Source organism: Octodon degus, unplaced genomic scaffold (genome assembly GCF_000260255.1).
Source record: "Octodon degus isolate 3935 unplaced genomic scaffold, OctDeg1.0 scaffold00017, whole genome shotgun sequence".
NCBI classification, from domain to species: domain Eukaryota; kingdom Metazoa; phylum Chordata; class Mammalia; order Rodentia; family Octodontidae; genus Octodon; species Octodon degus.
The window spans coordinates 17,484,347-17,509,346 of record NW_004524593.1 but is presented as its reverse complement, the minus strand read 5'-3'; the positions used below and the strand labels follow the sequence as shown (position 1 = coordinate 17,509,346).

Sequence of the window (25,000 nt, the reverse complement as noted above, 5' to 3'; positions counted from 1 at the left end):
CAAGCCCCATGGAACTTCACTTTTAGGCAAATGCATACATATATAATATATATATATTTTTTGTACTGTATAATATATTGCACAAAATCTGTATTTTATACATGTAAAAATATATAGCAAAATACAAAGGGTGATCAAAAGATACGGTGAATGTTTAAATTTTGGAAACTACAGTAAAAGACACATTGCAATTAATCTCCCTCAGAATACTTCCCTTCCAAGGAATTACTGAGCTGAGGAGAACAAGAGAGCGGGTGGGGGAAAGTTATATCTGTGTGTAAGCACGGGGCTTTGGACACTTGTAGTACGGATTTCTGCTAGTCCGTGGAAAGGAGCAGTTAATGCTTTTTTTATTTGGTCTTTTTCATTGTTTTTCTTTTTCACGCTTCTTAATTTCCTATAACTTCTTTTGCTCTTTTTTTTGTTTCTTCTTCTAATTTTGCATGCCTATATCCGGTAACCTGAACAACTACTATGAAGACAGCACTACGCAATGTGACAAATACTGCCAAATTCATATTATTTTGTTTAGTGAAATTCTGTATTGTTTGTGATTTTTTTCTGTTTTAATACTATTTTCTACTCTTTTAAAAATTGGGAGGAAAAAAAAAAAGCGCACCCTCGATGAGAACCCGCGTTCTAGCCCTTTGCCAAGCAGGTCTGCAGTCCTCTTTGGCGAGCCTCCTTCCCAGCTTGCCAGCTGTGATGGGAAGCGCAGCGGCCCGCCCCAGGGAAGGCACGCTTGCCCACACGGGAAGGTGTGTTTGCACCCTCCCTACTCACCAGTGCTGGCCCTCAGCGACTTCCAGCTCCTCCCCAAGGGCAAAATGACCGCAAAGGGTAAATGTTTCAAATTATTTCATTCAGGTGGTCATGAAGGCAGCTAGGGACAAGGAAGAGGACCTCCAGGACCACATCAGACAAGGGCAAGGGTGGGATGCATGAGCCAGACGTGAGGGGAGCGCTGTGAGGGGGACTGATGGCAGTGTGTCCTTCACGATAATAAATTTTAATATTTAAACATTTATCATTATTTTGATCAGTGCTAGTACACACACACACACACACACACACACACACACACACACACACAAACACACCACAGTCCTGGACATAGCCAGGCCTTGAAGAGAACTAAACAAATCGCCATAAGCAGCAGCAGCAGCAGCAGCAGCAGCAGCAGCAGGTGACCCCACAGGAGGCAGACGTGGAGCAGGGCTAGGGCTCGGGGCCTGGGCTCGAGAGGTTCGCAGGAAGCGCGTGTGAGCGTGTGGGTTCCCTCCTCTCTCCCCCAGTCTCGGGGCTCCCGCCTCACGACTACCCTCTCCTGACCCCCGGAGCACCTGGTCAGATGAGCACCTCTTCATCCTCAAGGTGCATTTCTGAGCTCACTATGAGGTTTTGGAACAAGGAGCCGCCCGGAGGACACCGCCTCGCCCTGGTTCCTGTCACCTCCATTCCTCACGTTCCTTACATTGCGCAGCGATACCTGTTAGAATTGCGCTCTCATGGGGAAAGCAAGAGGCACGACACCAATGTGGGTCAACTGGAAAACAAATCTAAAGCAACGTGCTAGTTAAGTAGGTGCTGCGACATGGCACAGGCAGGAATTTCTTAAAGGAAAATAGCAGACCAAAATCATATTTTTAAAAATCTTATCTGATTACAAAGAAAATAAACATATCATCTCAACATGATTGGATCACCTGAACAGCTAAAAACCAAGCACTTCTGCATGGTACTTAATTTCCTAAGCCAATTCGTTTCATTTTATAAGTTTGGTAGAAATGCTCTATTGGGACTGAAAAGGATAACTCTATAAAACTCTAAGCTAATTGCATGTATAGGTAGAAATCTAAAACCTGTAAATAAGATATTAACAAATTGAAGTGAGCAATATATTCAAAGAACAATACACCAGGACAAATTTGATTTGATTTCAATATGTAAGGACGGTTGGACATCAAGAAGTCTATCGACGTACTTGTTGTGTCATCCTCGAAGGTGGGCAAAGCCCGCAACTTATCAGTAGGGGTACAAAATGGGCCTGTAAAGCTCAGCATGCATGTGGAAAAGCAATGAAAGGTAAAATCGGGGGAGAAAGAAAATACTTAAGTGGATGAGGTCGACATAGCTTGCTTTGAAGCTTGAGGGACTAATCAATAAGGTGCAGGAATAACTCAACTATACAACTGCAACACAAGGAAAGGTCTTCTTGTACGGTTCTACCAGAGAAAGGATCCAAGGCCTGAGGCTAGTACCCACCTTGTCCCAGGCAAAGTGGAGTCAAAGGCAGGCCACCTTCCTGGGGGCAGCCCCACAGGGCCAGACTACAGAAGCCACCAGCCTCAGCCTGCAGGCCGCCAGGAGCCTCGCTGTCCCCTGGCTGTGTCCCTCTTGCACTGGGCCAGGCACACAATGCCACTCTTTAGAGTCAAAGGGTTGCATCTTCCTCATAATGTTCACTGTATGTAAAGATGACAACCTTGTCAGAGAGATGCACTCGATATTCCCATTTTGCAGATAGGAAAACAGGGAGGAGAGATGAAGTAAGTGCCTAAAATTCCTGATGAAGCCAGAGGCAATCCAGGGCCACGCAGGCCAGGCTCAGAGTGCATGCTCCTACTTCTCCTTCCATCCCCCTGGGGGGAGGGGCCAGTTCTGCAACAAGTCCACCCTTGAAAAGTTCATATGCAAGGCCTGTATCATCCAAATCAGAATGTCAATGTTTTCAGTTTGGTTTACACTGCATCACATCATTTTCAAGTGTCAGATTAGATTATTGAGAATATTCTAGAAAATTATGTGAGAAGAATAGCTGTCCTTAGTGCATAAACTATAAAGTGACTGAATTGCAACAATATGCATAGTATCGGTGTGAAAATAGACAAATGGTGGCGGAGACAGACTGGAAAGTCTAGGTATACCAGGCATGCACCTGCATGTGGCGATGCCACTTTTGATAGGTGCGGCGTTGTATTTCGTTGGGAAAGTGTGACTTAGCTTATAAATGACAGCAGTGTGCTCTATCAAACCACATCATAATTAAATTCAAAGAAGCAGGGCTGAAACTTATAATATTAAAAAGTAGGGCTGGAGAGATAGCTCTGCACTCTAAGTGCCTGCCAGGCAAGTGCAGGGACCTGAGTTCGATCTCCAATACCACATGCCTTGCCCGCCCTGAAATCAGACATGGCGGTGCACGCCTGCAATCCCAGCACTTGGGAGGGTGATGCAGGAGGATCGCTACTACTGCAAGCTGCCTAGTGACACCCTGTACCAAATAAATAAATAATGTAAAAAATATTAAATTTATTTATTTATTAATGTTTTTGGTATGGGGTCTCACTAGGCAGATTGGACTCATAATGATCTTCCTGTTTCAGCCTCCCCACTGCTGGGATTACAGGCATGGGCCACCACGCCCAGTCTAGGTGGCTGGTTCAGAGCACCCAGGGGCAAGGCCCATGGGGCATGTGGTGCTGGGAATTGAACCCCAGGCCCTGCGCTTGCCCAAGCAGGCACTTAGTCCACTGAGCTATCTCACCAGCCCTAATAATGTTTTTAAAAAATAAAAAATAGAAAGCCCACAAAAATTAAAGAGCACTTTATATAATCTGAATGTGAGAAAAAAAAAAAAAAGACTCAGTAGCCTGTTAAGGATAATTCCATGGTAGAAAGAATTCAGTGGTTTCTCCCAGAGTACAAGAGATGGACTGAGAAAATACACCACATGAGAGATTAGAAACAAACAGATAATTCTCCATAAGATAAAAGATCATAGTTTATAATAAAAGATAATTTAAGACCAACATAATTTAAATAAGGCATTATAGAAGTAATAATACCTAAAAGAAATTACACTTGCCAAAATGTCAAGGAAATACAAATTAATTAAGGAAATGGATAAAATTGGCAGAGACTAAAACTGGTAATCTTAAACATTTGTGGAGATCTGGGTCGTGACAAAGTAGCTTCCTGCAGCTCTTCAGGCTCTAACTCATCACTAATAATTAAAACTAAGCACACATTTATCATTTATCAAGCAGTCCTTGGTAGTATAGCCAATACAAAACAAATACAATGATGCGTATCGCATGGCTTTGCAAATTATTTTTAGCAATAAAGTTAAGGCAACAGGACAATAACTGAATAATTAGTTTTCTATCACGAAAAGGATGTTATACAACAGCAGCAAATGCAAAATCTCATCATCTATTTGTTGTTTTTTTTTTTTTTTTTTTTTGGCAGAACCAGGGATTGAACTCAGGCCCTTGTACTTGCCAGGGAAGTGCTTATTCCACTGAGCCATCTCCCAGGCCCCATCTGTTTGGTTTTGAAAGCAAGTTTTCATGTGACAGGTTGGAAATGAACTTTTTTGGATAATATTAAAGAAAGCTAAAGGATAACTTTAACTTTATTTCAAAACTTAAAAATAATTTCAAACAAGTTGTTTCTATGTGGTTCAGGCTGACCTTAAACTCACTCTGTGGCCCAGGCTTGCCCAGAACTTGCAGTACCCTCCTGCCTCAGCTTCCTGAGTGCTGGGCTTATAGGCATGCTCCAAAACTATTTGTTGCCCAGCTTAATCTCTGCAGAGTTTTGCCAGAGTCTGCTATTAGGCAGAATTGCTGTCGAGATGACAACATTTGCATGTCCTTCTTCGCTCTGCTCCACAGTATCTTCTGCTGAACAAGTCCTCTTAGAACTACTTCTCAACATGAATGGTAAGGGTTGTCCATTCTTGTTTACCTGAGACTACGAAGGTCCAGAGAGGTTAAGTGTTTTCCTCAATGTAACACAGATGTAATGGCATAGTTTCAATTAAATATTGGGAAAGCATTTTTACCCCATACTCAACTCATTCCATCAGTTTCATAAATGCTCCTATGTATAAAGTTATTAAATAGAATTTAATAGAACTGTAGAAGGGACGAAGGAAGATGCTCTTAGGATTTATGCATGTGGCCCTTCCTAGTTCTGTGGTCAATCAGCTAACCTGAACATCTTTGTTTCCTTGTAGGTAGCAGGATTCTGGAAAGTTGCTCCTCATGGGCTAGAAAGACTTGGGAAAAATTGGTGGCTCCTTAGATGCCCAACTCACTATGTAGCTCTGTGTCTTCTTTTTTCCTAACAAGTCCTAAACGCTAGATAGAGAATTGGAAACCTCAGCACCTCAGTGCCACACAAATCAAACACTTTGATAGGCAAGCCATTTCTGAAATAAATTTTATTTCCAGTGGAAAATTAACTCTAATTTAAATTTTGAACATAATGGGGCTGGCCAGATAGCTCAGCAGACTAAAGCACCTGCTTAGGCAGAGCGCAGTGGTGGGGGTTCAATCCCAGCCTGCTGTGTTGGCTCTGACCCCTGGGGACACTGAGATGGCTATTGAGACTGGGCATGGTGGCAAAGCTTGTAATCCCAGCGCTTAGGAGGCTAAAAACAGGAGAATTGAGTCCGATCCACAAAGTGAGACCCTGTACAAAATAATTTTTTTTAAAAATCAACATAAAATCTGTGTCTTAGAAGATTCATATCTTGCTTACAGATGTCAACATTGTGCTTTTTGGTCTGAGTTTTGGGGGCATCAACAATATTTTAAAATCCTCTGTAGGTACAATGGATACAGAACAGGAAGTTACACTGATAGAAAGATTTTATCTCATCTCTTGACCCCCTCTAGAGTAACTCTGGCCTTTACCATAAGAAAGCGTAGAATCTGAGATGTAGCTAGCCTAACTGGTTCTTTAAAAACTTTGGATATTTATTTTTAATAATGGCTGCAGGAATTTTCAGGAGGGTGGTAAAATCGGACACTGGGTCGGTCAGTCTCCTGGCTCTAATGGCTGTGTCTTCTACATTGTTTAAAAGCTTGCTTTATACAGCGCTTCTAATAATTTTCTATAGAAATGGATTCATTCTTTTCTAACTTGTGGCTGCCGAAAAGATAAATTTTTCTAAGTTTGTAACTTTTTAGAAAATGAGATAAATAGCTAATTTTTGAAGGTAAACACTGATAGTAGAAAAAACAGGCTCTTTTAGATCTTCAGCTGCCTGTCTCCAGAGCTATTACACAAAATCTCTTAATCTCTACTGGTAGATATCTTATTCAGGTTTTATCTTATGAACGCACTTTTCTCAGCCTCGATGCCAAGTTCCAAATCAATTCACTGTTAGCTCAACTACTAACACAGACTATCTCCTAAGGTTTCATTCTTTCAAGTGTTGCCAAACTCTGACCTGAATTTTCAGTATTCTGGTTTGAGAGGCAAGGAGTTGTGAATTTCTCAAATCAGTCGCAGACAGACTACGACAGCCTTTGCCTTGCATTTGTGGTCCAAGCACTAGGAGGCCCCCAAGCTTGACCTTGATTCTCGACTCATTTTCCAAAAGCACGCGGGGTGTTGTGCCCTCAAGACAAGCAGAAGCATGTGTTAGCTCCACCGTGTCGCCTGCTCTAGACTTCCCTGGCCATTTCTGCAAAGAGTGCAGTCCACTTGGCTCATAAGAAACACATCGAACATGTCTCTTCGCCCCAGCATCTGTCACAAAGGTGCTTTTTCAGATTAACAGTGATTTCAACACATAAAGCAAAATTGGGATAGATGTTTGTGCATTGCTGTTGTACCTTTCCCAGTAATCATCAAGCCACTGCCCAACTCTTATGAACTAGAAACCCATTTTATTATCAGTTATCAACCTGAACATGATTATAGAGATCTTAGGTCAAGCTCCATCTAGGATAAATACTTCCTATTTGATGTAAGATATCATTTGATAATGTTCTCTGAAAGTACTATTTTATTTTCCTGTGAAAATCTATCATTCAAATTAAAAATTTAACCTGTTCTGCCAAAATTATTTCTTTCTGATTTTGATTTTTTTATACTATTCAATGTGTATGCATGGAGAGGCACAACCCTGCTGAAATCTCTTTTACTGCTTCAAAATAACTGCATACTAAGGAAAAAATAAAATCTAGGAAGCTATGACTAAGACTGTTGACTGAACCCCGCTTCTGAGTGTGAGAGAGAGACAAGGAAGAGTATATCAGTTAGGCTTAAAGTTTATTTGGGAAAAGAATTCCTTTTATTTTATTTTTTCTGTGTTTTGGGGTAGGGCCTACAGGGTGTTCAGGGTTTCACTATTAGATTGGACTAGCAATTCTCCTGTTCACAGCCTCCCAAGTGCTGGGATTACAGGTACGCACCACCACACCCGGTCTCAATCATGTTCTCAGCATACCGTGGGGGCAGGGCTGGCACGGCAGGCCCGGGGATCGAACCCCAGGCCCCTGGGCCTGCTTGCAGGTGCTTTAACCGCTGAGCTATTTGGCTGGCCCTAGGAAGAGAATCCTAGACCCTACCCCACTGCAAAACAGGAAGAGATGAAATGGACTGCATATAAACAAGTGCTTTACAGTTTCCTATCATGTGTTTGGAGGATACTTTTTCCTCGACAAAATCACAAGTGTGTTGTCACCGTGCTCTTGCAAAATTTAGCCAGAAGAAACTTCAGATAGGATTCTAGTCCACTCAAGACTCTGAGTTAGTGAAACAGTTCCCTTTTTAAAAGTTTCTTCTGTTTCTCATTACTACAAATAGGATATTGTGGTATTGCTTTGCTTGCTAAATTATGCACAAGGAGATTCAGAACATAACTGTCCATCCTTGGAAAATACAGATAATGGTTTCTCTCCCTCACCCTTCAAGAAAGTGACTAATTTAGTGTGTATACTAGCAGTGTGCACAAGGGATTCTGGCATTTCATATAATTGAGTTATAAACAAGAGCATGCGCAAGTCCTGCTGCTACCCGATGGGTGTGCGTGGATGTGCGAACGCTCTCCACGCGTTTGCTCCGTGTCCTTCAGAACGCCCGCTGTGGAGATGAATCATGTGGTGTGTATCAGGCTGGCAGTCCTAGAAAGTCACAAGCCTGAGGGCCGAGCTCAGGACGCAGCACTTCCTTTAGTCCCTGGGTTCCTGCTAATTGATCCCAGACCTTTCATTACTGTCTACTGCAAGGACTGTGGCGGCGTCCAGAAAATGACTTCCCCGAAGTCAGAGTGACTCCGGGCCTTGGGAACTGTAGCTGCTCTATTCCTGTCTTGCCACACTAACGCTAAGTTGATCTTTCACCTCAGGTCACTTGGAAGCCTCCACTTGTGCAGAACGGTGACATCCTGCGCTATGAGATCCGCATGCCCGACCCCCACATCACGGTAACCGACGTGAGCCCCTCAGGGTCCCGTCAAGTACTCACTCACCTGGATGCCTTCGCCAATTATTCTGTCACCATTGTGGCCTGCTCGGGGGGTAGTGGGTACCTAGGTGGGTGCACAGAGAGCTTGCCTACCTTGGTGACCACACACCCTGCTGCACCTCAGGGTGTCAGTCCCTTGTCCGCGATTCCACTGAGTGAGTCCTATGTCCGGGTTTCCTGGCAGCCACCATCCAAGCCTAATGGACCGAATTTGCGGTAAGAGAAATATACTGTACTTCTGAAGCCTGCCGTGGCCCCGCCCCTGCCAAAAAGGTAGAAAGGAGCTTCCTCCCATCTGGGCATAGAACTAACTCTAGTCATTCAGCGTTATGCTGCCTTCTTAGGGCCTAATTCATGAAGGCAGACACAACATCCTCATATTGAGGACCTAAAAAGCTTCCAAAGTACTCTTCTAAGTATTCATTTCATAATCCTCCTGATTTCCGCAAGAGAGTTTTAGTCTGTTAGCAACCCTGCTGCACGTCCTGTGTGATACAGTTGTACAAACATGCCTCAGAAGTCTAAAGCTCACCCTGCGATGCTTTGACACAGTGTTATTATCTGGAAACTTGCAAAGAATGTGGTCGGGGATGCAGATAAGATGAAAGAAAGGAGCTGTGAGTCTACAATGGCTGGTGAGCGGCCTGAACTTGGCTCCCAGCCAAGAATGCAGAGCTGATAATTTTATCATTGTTTATAAAGCATTGATGGTAGATGTCATAGGAAATCATTAACTCAGTAAGCTTTTTTGTATTTCTACTTTGTGTGAAATGGGCAGTAAATGTTTGGCAAACGTGGAATAGAAAAAAATCTGAAATGTTAGCATTCTCACTGGTGATCACAAAATGGGAAAGTAGCTGCTTGTTTGCAGTTAGCTGAATATAGGACAATTGAGCCAGGAAAATGGTGTTTATCTGGGAAAACTCCATAACCAGAAAGTTAAGATGTTATTCCTTATGTTTGCATTTATCTCTCTCTCTCTCTCTCTCTCTCTCTCTCTCTCTCTCTCTCTCACGCATGCACGCACACACACACACATGCCACAAAGCAATCTGAATTTCAGTAATAACATTAGTCAAGATAATCCTGATGTTCCTGCTTGTCTTTTGCTTTTAGATATGAGCTTGTGAGACGCAAAATCCAGCAACCACTTGCATCAAATCCCCCAGAAGATTTAAATCTGTGGCACAATATTTATTTAGGAACTCAGTGGTTTCATGAAGATAAGGGTCTTAGCAGGTGAGATTACAAAAACCATAAAAACAAATGCTGGCACTTAGCATGGGGCGTGTTGACTTGCTCAGAGTACCGGGGCATCTTCATTGTGTGAGTGCGTTATCAGCCATGCCGTAGAATAGGCTCGGCTATTATCTGTGGCATTAATCATCGGCCTGTAGCACTCAGCATGCTTAATGTTTGCCATCTTAACTGCGTGCTGAAAAGACCCTTTGAAGTCCCCGAGTAGATGTTTGAGCCATAACCTGCTGCCTTTGTCACAGCTCTATCCAGACCTGACACTTAAGAGGAGACTTTGGAAATGTGAAAGATATGCAAACTGTGGAAGTCACCACGCATTTATAAAATGCTTGCAATTTCTGGGAAGCAGTTCATAGAAGTCATTGGCTCATTCCACACCAAAAACAAAACAAAGCAAAACAGAAAATCATCTAGTTCACAGGATCGAGTCGGAGAAGCTGAGAAATGTGCACGAGGGGCAGAGGAGATGGCTTGGTAGAATAAGCGCTTGCCTGGCAAGCACAAGGGCCTGAGTTCAATCCCCGGTTCCGGGAAAAAAAAAAAGGCAGAAAAGAAATGTGCACGAGGCCCGAGCCGGGCTGCTGCCTGCTGGAGGAGGGCCTGGCGGGTGGCGACCTGCTGGCTGGCAACCTCCCAGCCTCGGGGCATTTTCTTCATTCCTCCAAGCTCTCTTTTGGTTTTTTCTGTTCATTTTTCTGAAATAGCATGTTGCTATGTGGCTCAGGTCCAAATCTAAGATTTAGGAAAATAACAAATAAATTTCCCACACATTAAATTAAAATTGCAATGTGAGTACAAATCAACGCACCTTGGACACTGCTCCTCGAAGCAAATGTCAGTGGTCCTGTCCTGCGAAGGGGAGCGTTCTGGTACTCTTGCCATGCCGATTGTCAAAGGATTCATTTTTCTCGCTAAAACTGGAGAAGATTTTTGGCTTTTATGCAAGCAATTGCTACCTCCCTTATAAATTGCTTGTAGTTATATATTGGCATTCAAAATAAATGCACAAGTCTTCATATTGGAAGAAAGACTGTCTCTCGTCTTCCACCTTTCCCACGTTCAAAAATGCTCAGGGTCCCTCTCCCCCAAGGGATGCATCTCAAAACCAGATGAAACTGGAATTGGTACACAGGTGGACACTGTGATGCTCTGCTTAGAGGAAGTGGCCTTGTGTGGCAGGTGCTTGCTTCACTCACCGCGACAGCAGCCAGTTCTCAGCGTGCCCGATGGGGGCACAGCGCCTTCTTGGCCCCTCCCATCCCCTCCCACCCTGCGGAGGTGCTAGTTCCTTGGACAGCCGCCCCCACCCCCCGGCCCTGCAAAATCAGAATCCATGATGCGCTAGTGTTGTGCTGAATTTGTGTGGTGTTTGCTTGTCATCTCCCTTGCCCTGGATGCCCTATATTCTAAATCATTTCTGGGTGACTGTAGCACCTAGTACAATGTAGACGCAAGGCAAATGGTTGTTAGGTCAGATTGTCTAGGGAAGCAAGAGGACCATAGCCAACCTGTTGTAACACCTGCAATTTCCAAATGTTTTCCATCCATGGTTGGTTGAATCTGAGGATTCTTGACTCAAGGATACGTAAAGGGATTGTGCTTATCTTGCTGATTGCCTGTTAGACTGTCTCTACTTCATGTCTAACTTAATTCTAATAATTTTAGGAGGGCTGTATTGTTCCCTGTTCTCCCTGGTTTCTTACAATCCCTATTTACTTCTTAACTTACATCTTTATAAACAAAGATAGCATTGCAGGACTTCCTGCCACGTTGGCTTTTCATCAGCGTGGCTGTTTAGCATCAGCTTTCAGGTGACAGTTCTCTTGATAGAGAAGGTAAGACGAACGTAAGACTTGCTGGGCATCTTTTATAAATGTACTTATGAGCGTGAGTAAAAGTCAAGTCAAGTTCCCTATTTAACTTGTGTATTTTGGCCAGGAGCATGTATTTATAACACAGAGAAAAACACGCCAATTTAATCCAACATACTGCTACATCCTGGATTTCTGATCACTCTAAGTTGTTTTTTTTTTCTTCTTATATCTGTGCAAATTGGAATACTGAGCCCATTATCCGGGTAATTTAGTTCGAGTGAAAAAGACTTATTTTCATCTCGCACAAGGGGTAGCTTTTGTCTGAATTGCACAGCCAGTTGCCTCCTTGCTGAATTCTGCTCCCTGTGTAGCGCGGACTCAGCGCGACTGCGGGTTTATCCTACTTGTCACTTTCTAACTTTTCTTCCTCCATAATTCTGTGCAAAGTGGCCAAGTTATGGTTGCTGAGGGAACCATAACTTTGGAAGTGCTGACATTTTCATCACTCGGAAAATCTGGCGAACGTGCCGTTATCGTCTGAGGCTGTGGACGCGAGTGGGGCAGGTTTAACAAGAGGGCGGTGAACCTCCTTGTGCCACACATCAATCTCCGCTCACGATGTGCAGCTCCCAGCACCGCCTGGGCTCCCGGTGATCAGATAAAACTGCAGGAAGCCCAGAACACTGCAGCTCCCTTCCTCCTCTGTCTTTAAAGGAAAGAAAACCACGTACGAGGGATAATACAAATTTTTCCTATTAAAGGAATAAACTGGCTTTTAGACGATCGTAACTTGGCTGTCATTGCGTTTCTGAAGGGAGACATTCTATTCCCCGTTCCTTTCGTTATTTACAGATTATTCTCGGGTGCTTTTACTGTGCAATGACAGTTGGATAGAGACCTTCATGGGGTTCCTCAGAAATCTGTTCACTCCATTGTCATTTTTATAAAATATATGGGCCAAAGAAATGCCACAAAAAGAAATGAAAACATTCAACACTGATATATTTAATCTTATTTTCAAAGAAGAGTGAAACTTGTTTTTAAGATTTATTTTACTGTATTTTATTTTTATGTATTTGGTGCAGGGTCTCACTATGCAGCTCGGACTCGTAGTGATCCTCCTGTTTTCAGCTGCCCCGGAGCTGAGATTACAGGCATGTGCCACCATGCCCGGACTCCGTGGCCAGCTCAGCGCACCTTGGGGGCGGTGCCGTGGGACCGGGGATGGAACCCTGTCCCTGCCCTTGCCTAAGCAGGTGCTTAATCTGCTGAGCTATCTCGCCAGTCCTTGTTTTTTAAGATTTAAATGCTTACACTAATAGATGGTAAGCTGAAGTTCAAATATTATTGACATAGAGTCTAATGTATTTTTAAATGCACTACAATGAAACACTTCACCTGCTGAAAGAGGAGGCTTTTCCGTGGGAGAAGAAATCCAAGGGAATGCAAGTTGATCCTGCTCCTTCACAATGAGACGAGGTGTGTACAGGGAACAGAGCCTGCTCTGCTGCTGAGGAAAGGCGAGGACAGTCCCAGTGTGTGAGCTTCTGTGCTCCACTCTGCTTCCACCCGGAGCCGTTTGGTGAGGAAGTGCTCACTGGACGAGCTGTGGTCAGAGGAGAGACAGTCTCCGCCCAGGGCTTCCAAGATGAAGTCAATCCTAGTCGTTTTTTCCTTCATCTCAAACTGGGAAGAAAAGTTGGGCCTTTAATGAAAACTGATAGCAGTATGCTTACCTGAAAATGAGCCCAAAGGTGCCCATGCCACGTACAAATTAACTCAAATAAGGAGAGTTACAGAGCCATCCTTCACTGACAGATGTGCATTTCTTGGTCTGAACTTTGGTTGCGTTGTCCTTTCTAAGTGCTGCCATGTTACAGCTTGCCTCACAAAAAGTCTAGAAAGATGCAGGCTATCAGAGAAGATGTCTCCTCTCAGTTTTTTCTTTCAAAAATATCTTCCTTTGCATTTCCTGGTCATGCTGATGACAAGGAAAAGCTAAGACAGAAATGATCCTACAGCGATTGGAGGTGTGGCCCTCCGGCAGTGTAGGAAGAAGGACTCCAGAAACACAGTAGTAGCCCCTTCTTGCCATCTGAAAAGTATCATGCTATAAGCCTGTTCCAGTGTGATAAACCTCACTCTTCAATCCAAGAGCAGACACCCTTGGTAATACCTTTAGGATCAATAAGAGGTCACCGTGCACCTGCAGTCAAAGACAGTTTTAACCACTGCAGACTGCAGCGGGGAGCAGCCCTGCCTTTTATTTGTCTACTTCTGCATTTGATGCAAGAGGTGAGGAGAAGGCTTCCCAAACCCTCCCTCATGTGGTCAGGCTCAGGCACACTTGGCGTGGTGGCCAGTGTAAGGAACACGCAAGGGGAGGGAAGGAGCAGTGAATGAGCCTGAATCTTCAGAAGTGTGATTTGTACTTGTGGCAAAATGGAGACGTAAATTCCATTAGGTGTCAATTAAGTGAGCACACTTTCAGTTCTGATGAAAATGACGTGGAGCATTCTGCAGCTACACTGCAGAATTTTGTCATCTTCCTAAACACACCAGCCCATTCAGAGAACTGACCTACATGAAGGTTAGCCAGGAATAAAGTCTCTCATGACACAGGGGTCCTTGCTCGGCCAAATGCTACCTGCCACCTAACCCTGCCCCAAATGTCACTTCCTCTGCAAAGACTTTCCTGAAGAGGTGAGATTACTACAAGCTCTGTTTGAAGTGTGTTCAAAGCAAAGAGGAATAAATGAATAAAATTTTAGATATTCTAATTTCAAAATATATTTCCACAAATCTGTATATGTTCTAGAGGATAAAGAGCATTTTATTTGAGAGATCAAGTTTGTTATGGTTGGTCTTTGGCACATTGTTAATATGCAGTAAATATCCTTCGAATGAACAAATGAATGAAGCTATGATACACCAAGCATGAAAGAACAATATAATTTGTGTTAAACATACTTTTTCAGAAAAGAATTTTGGTAAGTTTTGCTAGGGATCATGTCTCTTTTGGAAAGATTTTTGTCTCACTAATTTATCAGATTATATATGACTCAAAATGTTTTAGATTGAGAGCTTCAATGACTAGGAAACATATGTTCACCCATTTATAAAACTGTATGTTCAGTAAATGTTAAAATTTGCATCATCGAAACAGAATTTAGTTTTCTAATTTGAGTAATAACAACTGAACCTGAAATGAATATATATATATATATATATATATATATATATATATATATAGTCTACAGCAGAAAAAAGTTTACCACTTGCTATGGAGAAGAAGATTGAATGACAGTCCCAATTACAATAATACATCATTTCTAAATAGGACTTCAAACAATTTGTTTGACAGACTGCACTATAGACTAATACAATTATTTGTTTACAGTGCAGATTTAAAAGCTGTTTTCTACAGGGTTTTAAATAGTGCGTTCTTCAGTACTTCAATACGTGTCTAGAAAACACAATTAACATTCAGGGGAAAGTTAATTTATAAAAAAAATTCTATTTCCAGATAAGGTCAGACCCTCAGGTACCAGAGCATAAGATTTTTAGGGCAGACACACAACTCTGCATGAGAATATGCAAGGGAAAGAGAAGGAGGGAGAGAAGGAGAGAGACCGAGATAGAGAGGCAGAGAGAAACACACACATACACAGAGAGAAATAGAGAGAGAAATGGAAAAAGGGAAAGAGAGGGAGGGAGAGAAAGGGGGGAAGGGAAGGAGAGAGGGAGAAAGAAGAGAAACAGAAAAAACAGCAAACACTAAACACTGAGAAGAGATGATGAAGGGGATTAAGTAGAAGGTGAAGTCTTTGCATTTATTCAAGAGGAAGAAATGGGCAGGAAACCACCAGCAGTCACGGGGTCTTTAGCACAATAGCTACAAGAGCAAGTAACATCCTTACATACAGCTGAGCCCAATCCCTGGAAACCTGCCTCAGTGGCGAGAGGGCAGCAGGCCAAGGTGAGCAGACGTCTGCCTAGGTGACAGCAGGCGCGCTGAGCATCCTTCTCTTGAAGTTCTTGCTTACACACTATAAATGGCCCTGCACCTTTGCATCATCTGGGGCAGTGGTGGGGCCCATATACTGTGCCTCAGCTTTTGAGGCAAAGGAGGGTAGGATTGCTTGATCCCGTGCTGGGTTCCCATTAGGCACTGATAATCTGCAGCCAGTGTCTCCACTCGGTGGTCACCTGTTGCTCAGGGTGCTACAGCAAGTATCACCATCAGAGTCACTGTCTTTCCATCCCTGACTGCTTCTATAGACAGCATTTTCCTGTATAGGCAGAGTTAGACCAAGCAAATGATACCTGCCCAGCTCTGCCTCAATGAGTCAAAAGGGTGTGGCACAGGATGTGGAAAGCCTTCCTTGTGTCACGTGGAAAGCCTTCCCTCCTCAATTCTCTTTCTGAAAAGTGACCTCAGTGTCCCCTCTAATGACCCCGTGAACACATCCATACCGTGCCACACACAGCTCACTAGGGCAAAGCTCTCAGCAAGAGAATGTCATACGCTTTCGTCACAGGTGCAGGTTTATTTGCGGCTTAGTTGCCTGCCAATGAGATCGGGAGGAGGAAGTTAAAGTAGAGGAAGAAAATGGTGACAAGAGGTTCTGATACTGCAATGGGATGGCTTTCCCAAAAGGAGAGCACACAACTGTCCAGATTAAATGCAGATAGGAAGCTGGAGGCTGCCAGGCATGTGGCTGCCTCTTGAATGGAGCCTTAGCCTCCCCACTTCTGCAAGCCATAAGAGCATGGAACAGTAAGCCATATTTGCTTTACAGACAGATATTTGCTTATCATTCTTAAAATGATATTTTCCCAGCACCTTGGTTAAGGCTGGAAGCTTACAACACTATTGATACCTTATGTGTAAGGAGGAAAAAGAAAGTATTGTAATATCTATGAGGGAAAGGGAACTAAGCGCTTTATGGAAGGTAAAAAGGAAATGCTATATTTTGAGATATATATATATATATATATATATATATATATTGATATATATATATGATAATATAGTTATTAGTGTATTTTAATTTTACAAAATATTGGACAGTTTTATGAATGCATACAAGACAATGATCATATCCTTTCCCCCATTACCCTCTTTATTTTGTGAGGAAAAAGAAAATAATGTATTTTGTTTTCTGTAAAATAAAAATTTAAGTGCCTTCTTTTCTTAAACACAACAACCTTTAGGTTTACAACCTACGAGTACAAGCTCTTTGTACACAACAGCGTGGGCTTCACACCAAGCCCAGAAGCAGTGGTGACGACGTTAGCCGGTCTTCCAGAGAGAGGCGCCAACATCACTGTGACCGTCCTCAACCACACAGCCATCGATGTGAGATGGGCTACGCCAAGTAAGAAAGCCCCTCCTATTCCACAGTTTAGTCAGGAGTGAGCTCCCCTGGGCCTCAAGTAATCGGTGGCGGGATTCTTGGGACTGACTGGGTCACAGGTTCATCGGTGAATGTGCTCTCAGGAGGCAGGCTAGTCGGAAGGCGATTGCTGGAGCCATGGCCCAGAAGGGCATGTAGTAGCTCCTTCCCTAGCTCCTTCCATCTCTCCCCACTTCCTGGCTGCCGTGAGGAGAGCAGCTGTCCTCTGTCAGCCCTTCTGCCATGTCCTTTCTGCCCTGGAGCCAGCTGACCACGGACTCAACTGTGAGCCATAAAGAAAACTCCCCTCTTTAAGTCATGGGTGTCAGATATCACTTGCCAGCAAGGGGAATGTGACTAACAACTCAAACATCTAGCTTTCCTTCCTGTCTTAAACCCAAAGGAATTAAAAATGGAACATTAAAAGCTAGAAACTAAAAGACCAAGGTTCCTATGCTAGTCTTCAAAAGCAAGATCTCTCCCTCTTCATACTTTTTCTTTGGCTCACCCTTCTCATATTCGTTTTATAATGTGGGATGTGGTTTGTGTCACTAGAGAGACTTGATAGGTGGTGGTAGTTGTGGAGGGACTGACCATGCAATAATTTCGGCACCAGGCAATGCCGTGTACCTTTGTACATGAAGCTGGACTACTTCAGCTTTTAAGTCATCATTCGTTGGCCAGGGCCAGGCGGCAAGATTTAAGCAGGGCCGTAGAATCATCCTCAGTGCTGATATTGGACACAGTTCTAGCCCATAGAGGAGAATGATACCCGAGCATCCTCCCTGGGCTCACTGGAGAACAGCTGGGTCTGATCCTGGCTTTGGCTAAAACACTTCTTTACAGTTGCTTAGAAGTACAAGTAGGCCTGTACTGTTCCCACAACTTGGAAACCACATAACTGACAATTCAGAGCTTGAATGCTAATAGGTTAGCACTTAATATCTGATCTGTTAATTTTTTTCTTGATAAATCTTTATGCTAATCGGTTAAAAAAGAAAACTAAATCTACCCTTGAAATAAGGTAACAGTCATCTACCCTTGAAATAAGGTAACAGTCATTCTTCAAACTTGAGATCTGGGAGTAGCTCAATCAAAACTTGTTAGTAAGTTGCCAAGTGTTGAAACTACCTGATTTGTGAAGGCTTAATTAAAACACTTCAGGTCATGAAGGACAAGTTGGCCACCTGGAGAAATCATCTGCTGCTGTATAAAAATTGGTGAAGTTACCACTGGTTAGTTAATAACAATCATGTCATTTTGAGGCAACTTTAAATTGTATTAGAGCCTAAGAAAACAAATCCTTCTTTTAGGATACTTGATTCTGCTTGAAATGTCATTGTTATATGATGTTAATTATGACTTAAGGCAAATAGTTGGTGTCATTAATTGTAAATTTAAGCCAGTAGGTATATCAGACTTCTGTCACTGCAACAACATACTTGAGATGCATCAACTTATAAGGGAGAAAGGCTGATTTTCCCCTGTGGTTTCTGCTCATGGTCAGTTGGTTCAGCTGCTTTGGGGCTGCAGTGAAGGAGAAATGTCATGGTAGGAACACATGACAGTGGAAAACATTTGCCTTACTGCAGCCAGAAGGCAAAGAGAAAGACAGGAGAGGGCCAGAGCCCCCACATCTCATTCTTGGTGCAGATCCTGGTGCCTAACATCCTCCCACAAGACCCTGTGTCCTGAAGGATCCATGACTTCCAAGTGTCACCATGGGCCAGGGATGAAACTCTTAATAAAGGCATCTCCAGGGCACACCAACCAGAGATCCAAGCTTGGGCGGTTCTGGTTATACTGCCCCTGTTGTCCTCAGAGAATGTGTCTTCACAAACAACCTAAGAGTAGAGTGTAGGGTTTTCATAAGGCTGGCATTTCTATTGATCCGTGGGACCTGCATGGGGACCCCTTAAGCTACTTTATTGGAAGAACATAGGCTAATTGTTCATGTCACGTACCCTCTGTAACCCCCCTGGGACAACCTAGGTCTTCCCACGGGAATGGATTTTAGGTCCAGCTGGTGGATTTTTCACCCATCTCTCTTTCTCTTTGATCTAACTCACCAACAGACTCATTCGAAAAGCTTGGCCACATAGGTAGGCTCAAGCCCCTCCTCTGACACTGGAATTCTTCTGTGAGGATCTGGCTGCTGCATTTTCACCAACAGAGGTCCTTTATGTTATAATTGCATGCCTGAAGTAGGTGTGCTTATGAAAACTGACAAAGCTAATGGATCTGCAGCAGCTCACTGAATTTCATTGCCTTAGTGATCTGAACCTCTGACCTTCGGGATGTAGGTAATGCAATCGCTGTTATTTCCATTCCTACCTTAGAAATTTTTCAGATAACTATTTGTGAGCACGAAGGTTAACTCTCCAAAGAAGGTCAGCACTGTGAAAGCTGTTACATTATCTTTTTCTTCCTTTGTGCAAGCTGCTGTCTTAAGTAAATTAACCAGCCACTCCTCAACAGAAGAGCCGCTAGGATCCTCAACTTCCATTTTAAATTGTTTTCTTGATTGGTACAAAAATATTGTGAGCCTTCACTACTGAGCAGCACAAAACTACGGACTGAATAGACCTGAAGTTTAATATCATATGAATAAATTTATAAATATTGGCTTATAATTACCTTTCAAATAATCATGAAATATATCTTTAAAAACATACTCATTCTTCACTGAAATCCTCCACATTGTATGAGGTGATCAAAAACTACAGTGGTTATTGAAATGATTTTTGTGACTTACTGCAGTGAAAGCCACGCTGACAACAACAACAATGGAGTAAGTGTCTCTGAGGTAGGAAGGTATTTAGAAGGGGATTCGTGGGAATGTATCTCTTACTGTAATAAAATTTTAATTTTAACATTTGCCACATTGGTCACCTACCATTTTGATTGCAAAATAGTTCTGGTGAATTTTTACCAATCACGACTGACAGGGTTCAGTGATTAAAATTTTAGAAGGGCCACTCTTAAACATCAGCAGCACATAGGGGACATTATGTAAGACAAAGGCACCTCTGCATTTCCTCGGCAAAAACTCAGAGCATAGTACTGCACCTCGGCACCACATGGGCCATGCTTCCTGCCCTCGCTCCTTCTGCGAGATTTGCCAACAGCACCTGAGAAAATAGTGCTCTCCAAGCACTTCCCGGCAGTGAGCAGCAGTCACCCCTCAGGCAGGCAGTGGCTTAACCACGTCCACTCCACCCATCTCTGGTCCCCATGATGATACCAGGTTCTCCTCCCATTTTATCGAACAGAATAGACTATTTTTTCCTAACCAAAATAGACTTCAGGTATGTCATAACAATTACAGCATTATAGAAAGAGATATAAAAACACTTTCCCTCAGGTTGTTTATTTAATTTTAGGGCTCAGGCATCAAGCCTTCCCATGTTTTTCATCACTTAGCTATAATGTGATTAGAATTTTATCAAGCATGATCCAAGAAGATCCCTCCTATTGTGACTGTTCATTCGAACACGGAGGCCAGGAGGGAAAAGGTCCCTGGAAGTGAGCGTGAATGAGAGTGCAGTGAAGTATGACGTCGGGAGGCGGAGCCTGGTCGCAGGAGGTCGCTGGGGACATGGCCTGCAGGGGTGGTCTCCCTCCTCCACCCGTGATTTCCTCCATTCCCACCACCATGCTGTGGACTGCTTCCCCTCTGCCCTGCCCCCTTGCCTTGGAGCCAGCCAACTATGGACTGACTATTCTACAAACTGTGAGCCAGTCAAAGCTTTCCTCCTTGCATTGTGGGTGCCTGGTGTTGTGTCTGAGTGGTGAGAAACTAACATATTTCCTTAATTTTGGCAATTAGAAGCCCAAGCTAAAACACCACCAGATTTTATAACAGAAACCACTTCTGGCTTTGCCTAACTGTCTCCTGTTCCTACAGCAATGCTTGCAAATTCAAACTTCGGCCTCTCCTGCGGAGCACCCAGCACTGAGTGCTTCCCTATTGCTCTGATTCTTTGCACCGCTCTTCTTACTGAAGTCCATACACTGCATCTCCCTTGCAGGTAGCATGGACCGTAACCTGTCCTGTGTCTGCATCTCCTACAGATGGTGGTCCACTAGCAGTCATCCGTTATCACTGAATAGCCCACCAAGGCTGTTTTCTCAATGGCATCCTACTACGGAGTGTGTGTGTGTGTGTGTGTGAGAGAGAGAGAGAGAGAGAGAGAGAGAGAGAGAGAGCCAGCATGATGAACGATCCCCGACTGCCTAAAATTCTCTCCCCCAGGACCATAACCCTCCTTTTTTTAACCACCTACTACTTTTCCTTGTCCCTTAAAAATTTTTTTTCTTAATGTTCTTTCTGTATCTTCTTTTCCTGCTCAATTCACCTGCTGTGGATGCCATCTAGTCTCAGAGTTTCAAATTTTTCTAACTACATACTGACCAAAAAGCCATGTGAAGAAAGAATTTTAAAAACAGGCTTTTAGGTCAGGGAGATTGAGATTGAAATCCCAGACCCAAGCTCTTCTAGTGCTCTAACCTAAACCAGTCACCGCGATGCACTGTCAGCTTCCTGATCTGAAATATGGGACTAAGAATAATGGCCCTAAAATGTTGTAGCCAGGAGTAAGTGGAACAGTGTGTGCTTAGTGCCGGACAATCACTTAGTGCTGGTGGCAGGTGTTGGGCTGTTGGCCGTCTCTGAGATGGGCGCGGTGCATTCTTTGTCATTTAATAAAAGGTAAAACATGCTGGGAAGCCACGCCTAATAAAATTCTCAGACATAATTCCACAGGGATTCATTCAGAAAGCAGCATTTCTGCAGCATGCATGTTTAGCTTTATTGTTACTCGGCTAAGCAGCAACTGAGCAGATCTAGTTGCCGTGGTGGAGAGTGCTGGGCACAGCGTAGAGCCCATCTCTCCCCTTCCTTGCCCTCTCATCTACCAGCTGCATTGGACAGCCTCCCAAGTGACTATTTGGAACAGTGTGGAATGCCAACAGAGGGTGCGTGCGCCTTTTGGGGTACTGCTTTGCGCTCTGAGCAAGATCCCTTCTCTTCCCTCTGCTCCCCTCTGTTGAGCGCAATAAGGTGTGTGCATGTGCTGTCTCCACGGCACTGGCGTGGCCCGCCCCACACGGGATTGAAAGCCACAGCTGAGACAGAGCTCACATTCCCAAGTGGCCACAAGGACACAGTTTGTTTTCCTCACATTGAGGATACAATGTGAGGTGCACATGGACGTTGGTTTCACTTAAATCACTGTATTTGGGGGACTGTCAGTTGCAGCAGCTGAGTGAGCCCTCACAGTCCCTGTCTGCCCCTTTCAACTCATTGAAGGAGCAAAAATTCATCCGCGATCCTGCTTTTATAGCCACATGTGGAATGCTAAGTGATGAACACTTTTCATATGCCATCTCCTTCAAATGCACTCCAGGATGCTGAGAGGAATAAAAAGGTGGTCCAGAGTAGCTGGGAGTTTCCAGCCAGAAGTTGCTTGTTACCAACCAATGTACAAACCAGACAGAAGACAGGAGGTATCTTGCTGGGACAGCTCCGGAGGTGGACCTGGGTTGTTGCCAGAGAGGAAAACCTTCCTGCTTCTCTACAGGAGCAGTGTTACCCTCAGGCAGAGTACAGCATTTTCTCTCGAAACGGTTCTGATTATTAGCTCAAATCTTCTGAGGATGACCGAATTGATGGCTCCTATCGGTGCCCTATAGCATGTGCGAAATTGGACTCTAATTTGGCAAATCTGCGAGCAAGATCCACAATGCTATCATGAAATGAGCTTAATAGAGACCTTCTAGGTTTCTACATTTAAACAAAATTACCTTCCAATGAGCCTGTTAATGAGAGAAGACTGAAGAATTCAGCCCAAGATGAACAAATTAGAAGATCTATTGAATGGAATGGTTTCCTATAATTGATCCAGATGAGGACAAGAGACTCTTTTGTAAAGGTCTAGATAATAGATGCTGAGCTGGCATTGTCCATACAGGCCCTGACAGAACCCCTCAGGGTTGCCGGTGCAGCAAGTACAGAGTGGCAGGTCACCACCAAGGAAGCGCGGCTGCTGCAGCTCCTCTGCTACGGATGCTGAAGTTTGATTTTCATACAATTTTCATATGTCACAAAATACACATTTTTTTTATTTTTTTTTCACCCCCACTATCACTTAAAAATGAAAACTTCTTAGCTCACAGGTTGTATAAAGACATTCAGCAGACCGCATTTGTCCTGGGACCCAGAGGTGGCTCTGAGCTCTGGACGCACCCTCCACACGGGGGACAAGCACGCGTCTTGTGTGATTCATGAGAATGAGCAAGATGGTGGCCGGTATGCTGGAGTGCACACAGATAAAGCCCTGCGACCCACAAAATACAGGCGACACATTTATGTAGCCGGATCAGAACATCAGGAAAATGTGTTCCAACGTACCTATGTTTAAGAGAATCAACAAAAAATCCTACCTATTGCTGTGAGCACAAGCTAGTATTCATACCTCAATTCCCAATTATATAATTCTAACTTAGATAGGCAGCTTTTCGCTTCAGCGTTCATGAAGTTGCCACAAAACACTTCCACCTCAAGAAGTCTCCACTGAGGTTTGGCAGCCCCTGTCCCCAAATCCCTTGCTTTCTATTTCAGTTTATGAGATTTACCCAGAAAGTCACACCAAAACTTAGGAGGTACCTGTTGCTCTTCTGTATCTGTTTCCGAAGTCTTCTTGTCATTTAAAGAGCTCCAATCCTTCCAACTCATGGACCCACCATAATGTAGGGCTTTGGGGTCCTCACTTGGATGGAAAAATAAAGGCATCAGAGGTGGCCAGCTGGTTCTTGCCACCTCAGTCCAAAGCAGGATGAGGTCAGGACACGTGATTACCACCATTCAGCTGACTAACGCAGTCCCTGTTTGCCTAGGTCCACAGTCACATGATCTCAGCCAGCCCAAGGGGCTCAGAAAACTTAGTCATCCTCTGGCTGTCTGAAAGAAAAGAAAACCGTGTATATTGATGGGTGGTAAGACTATGTGCCAGAACTTTCAGGTCCTGCGGTGTGTTTTAAAATTTCAGAGCTATTTATACCAGTTTTGATTAATGATGGTTCCCTATTTTTCGATGTCACTCTGTTTTTATGTATAATAAAGAACTTGGTCCCCTACTGCTTTCCTTTTCTTTCTCACCTGTCGTCTTCAATGTTTTGTTTGTAAAAAAAATTTGTAGTTATATAGCTTTTCATAGATTTTTTTTTTTTTTTCTCAAAATGGCCTCAGTATTTAACATTAGTTCCTAAACTTTTCTGATCTTGAGTTCTGGATTTTGTTTTATCTTTCTGTTGTCTAGAGAACATTCTTGTCTAGTTTTATTATGAAAGTGAAAAAATTAATTATATATTCCCTTAATATTTTCCTATATGAGAAAGGACTTTGTCAGGGCTAGGTAAATAGCTCAGTGGATTAAAGCACCTGCAAGCAGGAGCAGGGATTGGAGGTTCAATCCCCAGGCCTGCCGTGCTGGCCCCACACCCAGGGCGCGCTGAGATGGCAATTGAGACTGGGCGAGGTGGCACATGCCTATAATCCCAGCTCTAGGGAGGCTGTAAATAGGCGGGTCACTAGGAGTCCAATCTAGTAGTGAGACCCTGAACACCCTGTAGACCCTTCTCTAAAAAATACAAAGAAAAAAAAGAAAAAGAAAAAGAAAGTACTTTGTCAGCTTTGCCTGTTCTCTTAATTTAAATCTGTGCAAGGAGAGTTTCGTGGTTTTTGCAAGCAAGTTATAATCTAGATGTACACGGTCTTGAATCTAAATATTTTCTCTTACAATTCCTAAAATTGTCTGAGTGTTTCCACAATGTGATGTTTCATATGGGAAGTCTGAAGCTTGCTTGATTTTTTCTCCTTTGCAGACTACCTTTAATGTTTAGTTTACCTTTGAAATGTCGTGGAATCCCATGATGTGTCTACATTTGTATATGCTGTCAGCATGCTGGACAAAATTGTACTATTCTATTCAACTTACAAGTATAGATGAGGCTTAATAGGATATATTTTACCTATGATTACTTATTACATTTATTTTTCATGTTTTCTGTTTGCGCTACTTATAATTTTTACGTTGTTTCCTTTCAATGTAGATTTTACTTTGTTTTTTAATGGTGAGCATTAAACCTGAGATGCTACCCAAACCCCTCTTCCCTTGTTTCCTCTCTCTCTCTCCCTTCCTCCCCGCCTTCTCCCTGTCTGTCTCTCTGTTTCTGTCTCTCTGTCTCTCTGTCTCTCTGTCT

At 43.4% G+C, this 25,000-nt stretch overlaps 1 protein-coding gene across 1 annotated transcript in view; it reads left to right on the top strand.

Moving 5' to 3' along the window:
* The window catches only part of Ush2a (usherin), a 732,353-nt gene that overhangs the window by 514,786 nt on the left and 192,567 nt on the right, over positions 1 to 25,000 (top strand). The window contains exons 42-44 of the mRNA XM_004626936.2: positions 8,150 to 8,484; positions 9,385 to 9,507; positions 16,557 to 16,720. Of these exons, the coding sequence (XP_004626993.1) occupies positions 8,150 to 8,484; positions 9,385 to 9,507; positions 16,557 to 16,720 (622 nt within the window). The remainder of the gene's footprint in view (positions 1 to 8,149; positions 8,485 to 9,384; positions 9,508 to 16,556; positions 16,721 to 25,000) is intronic.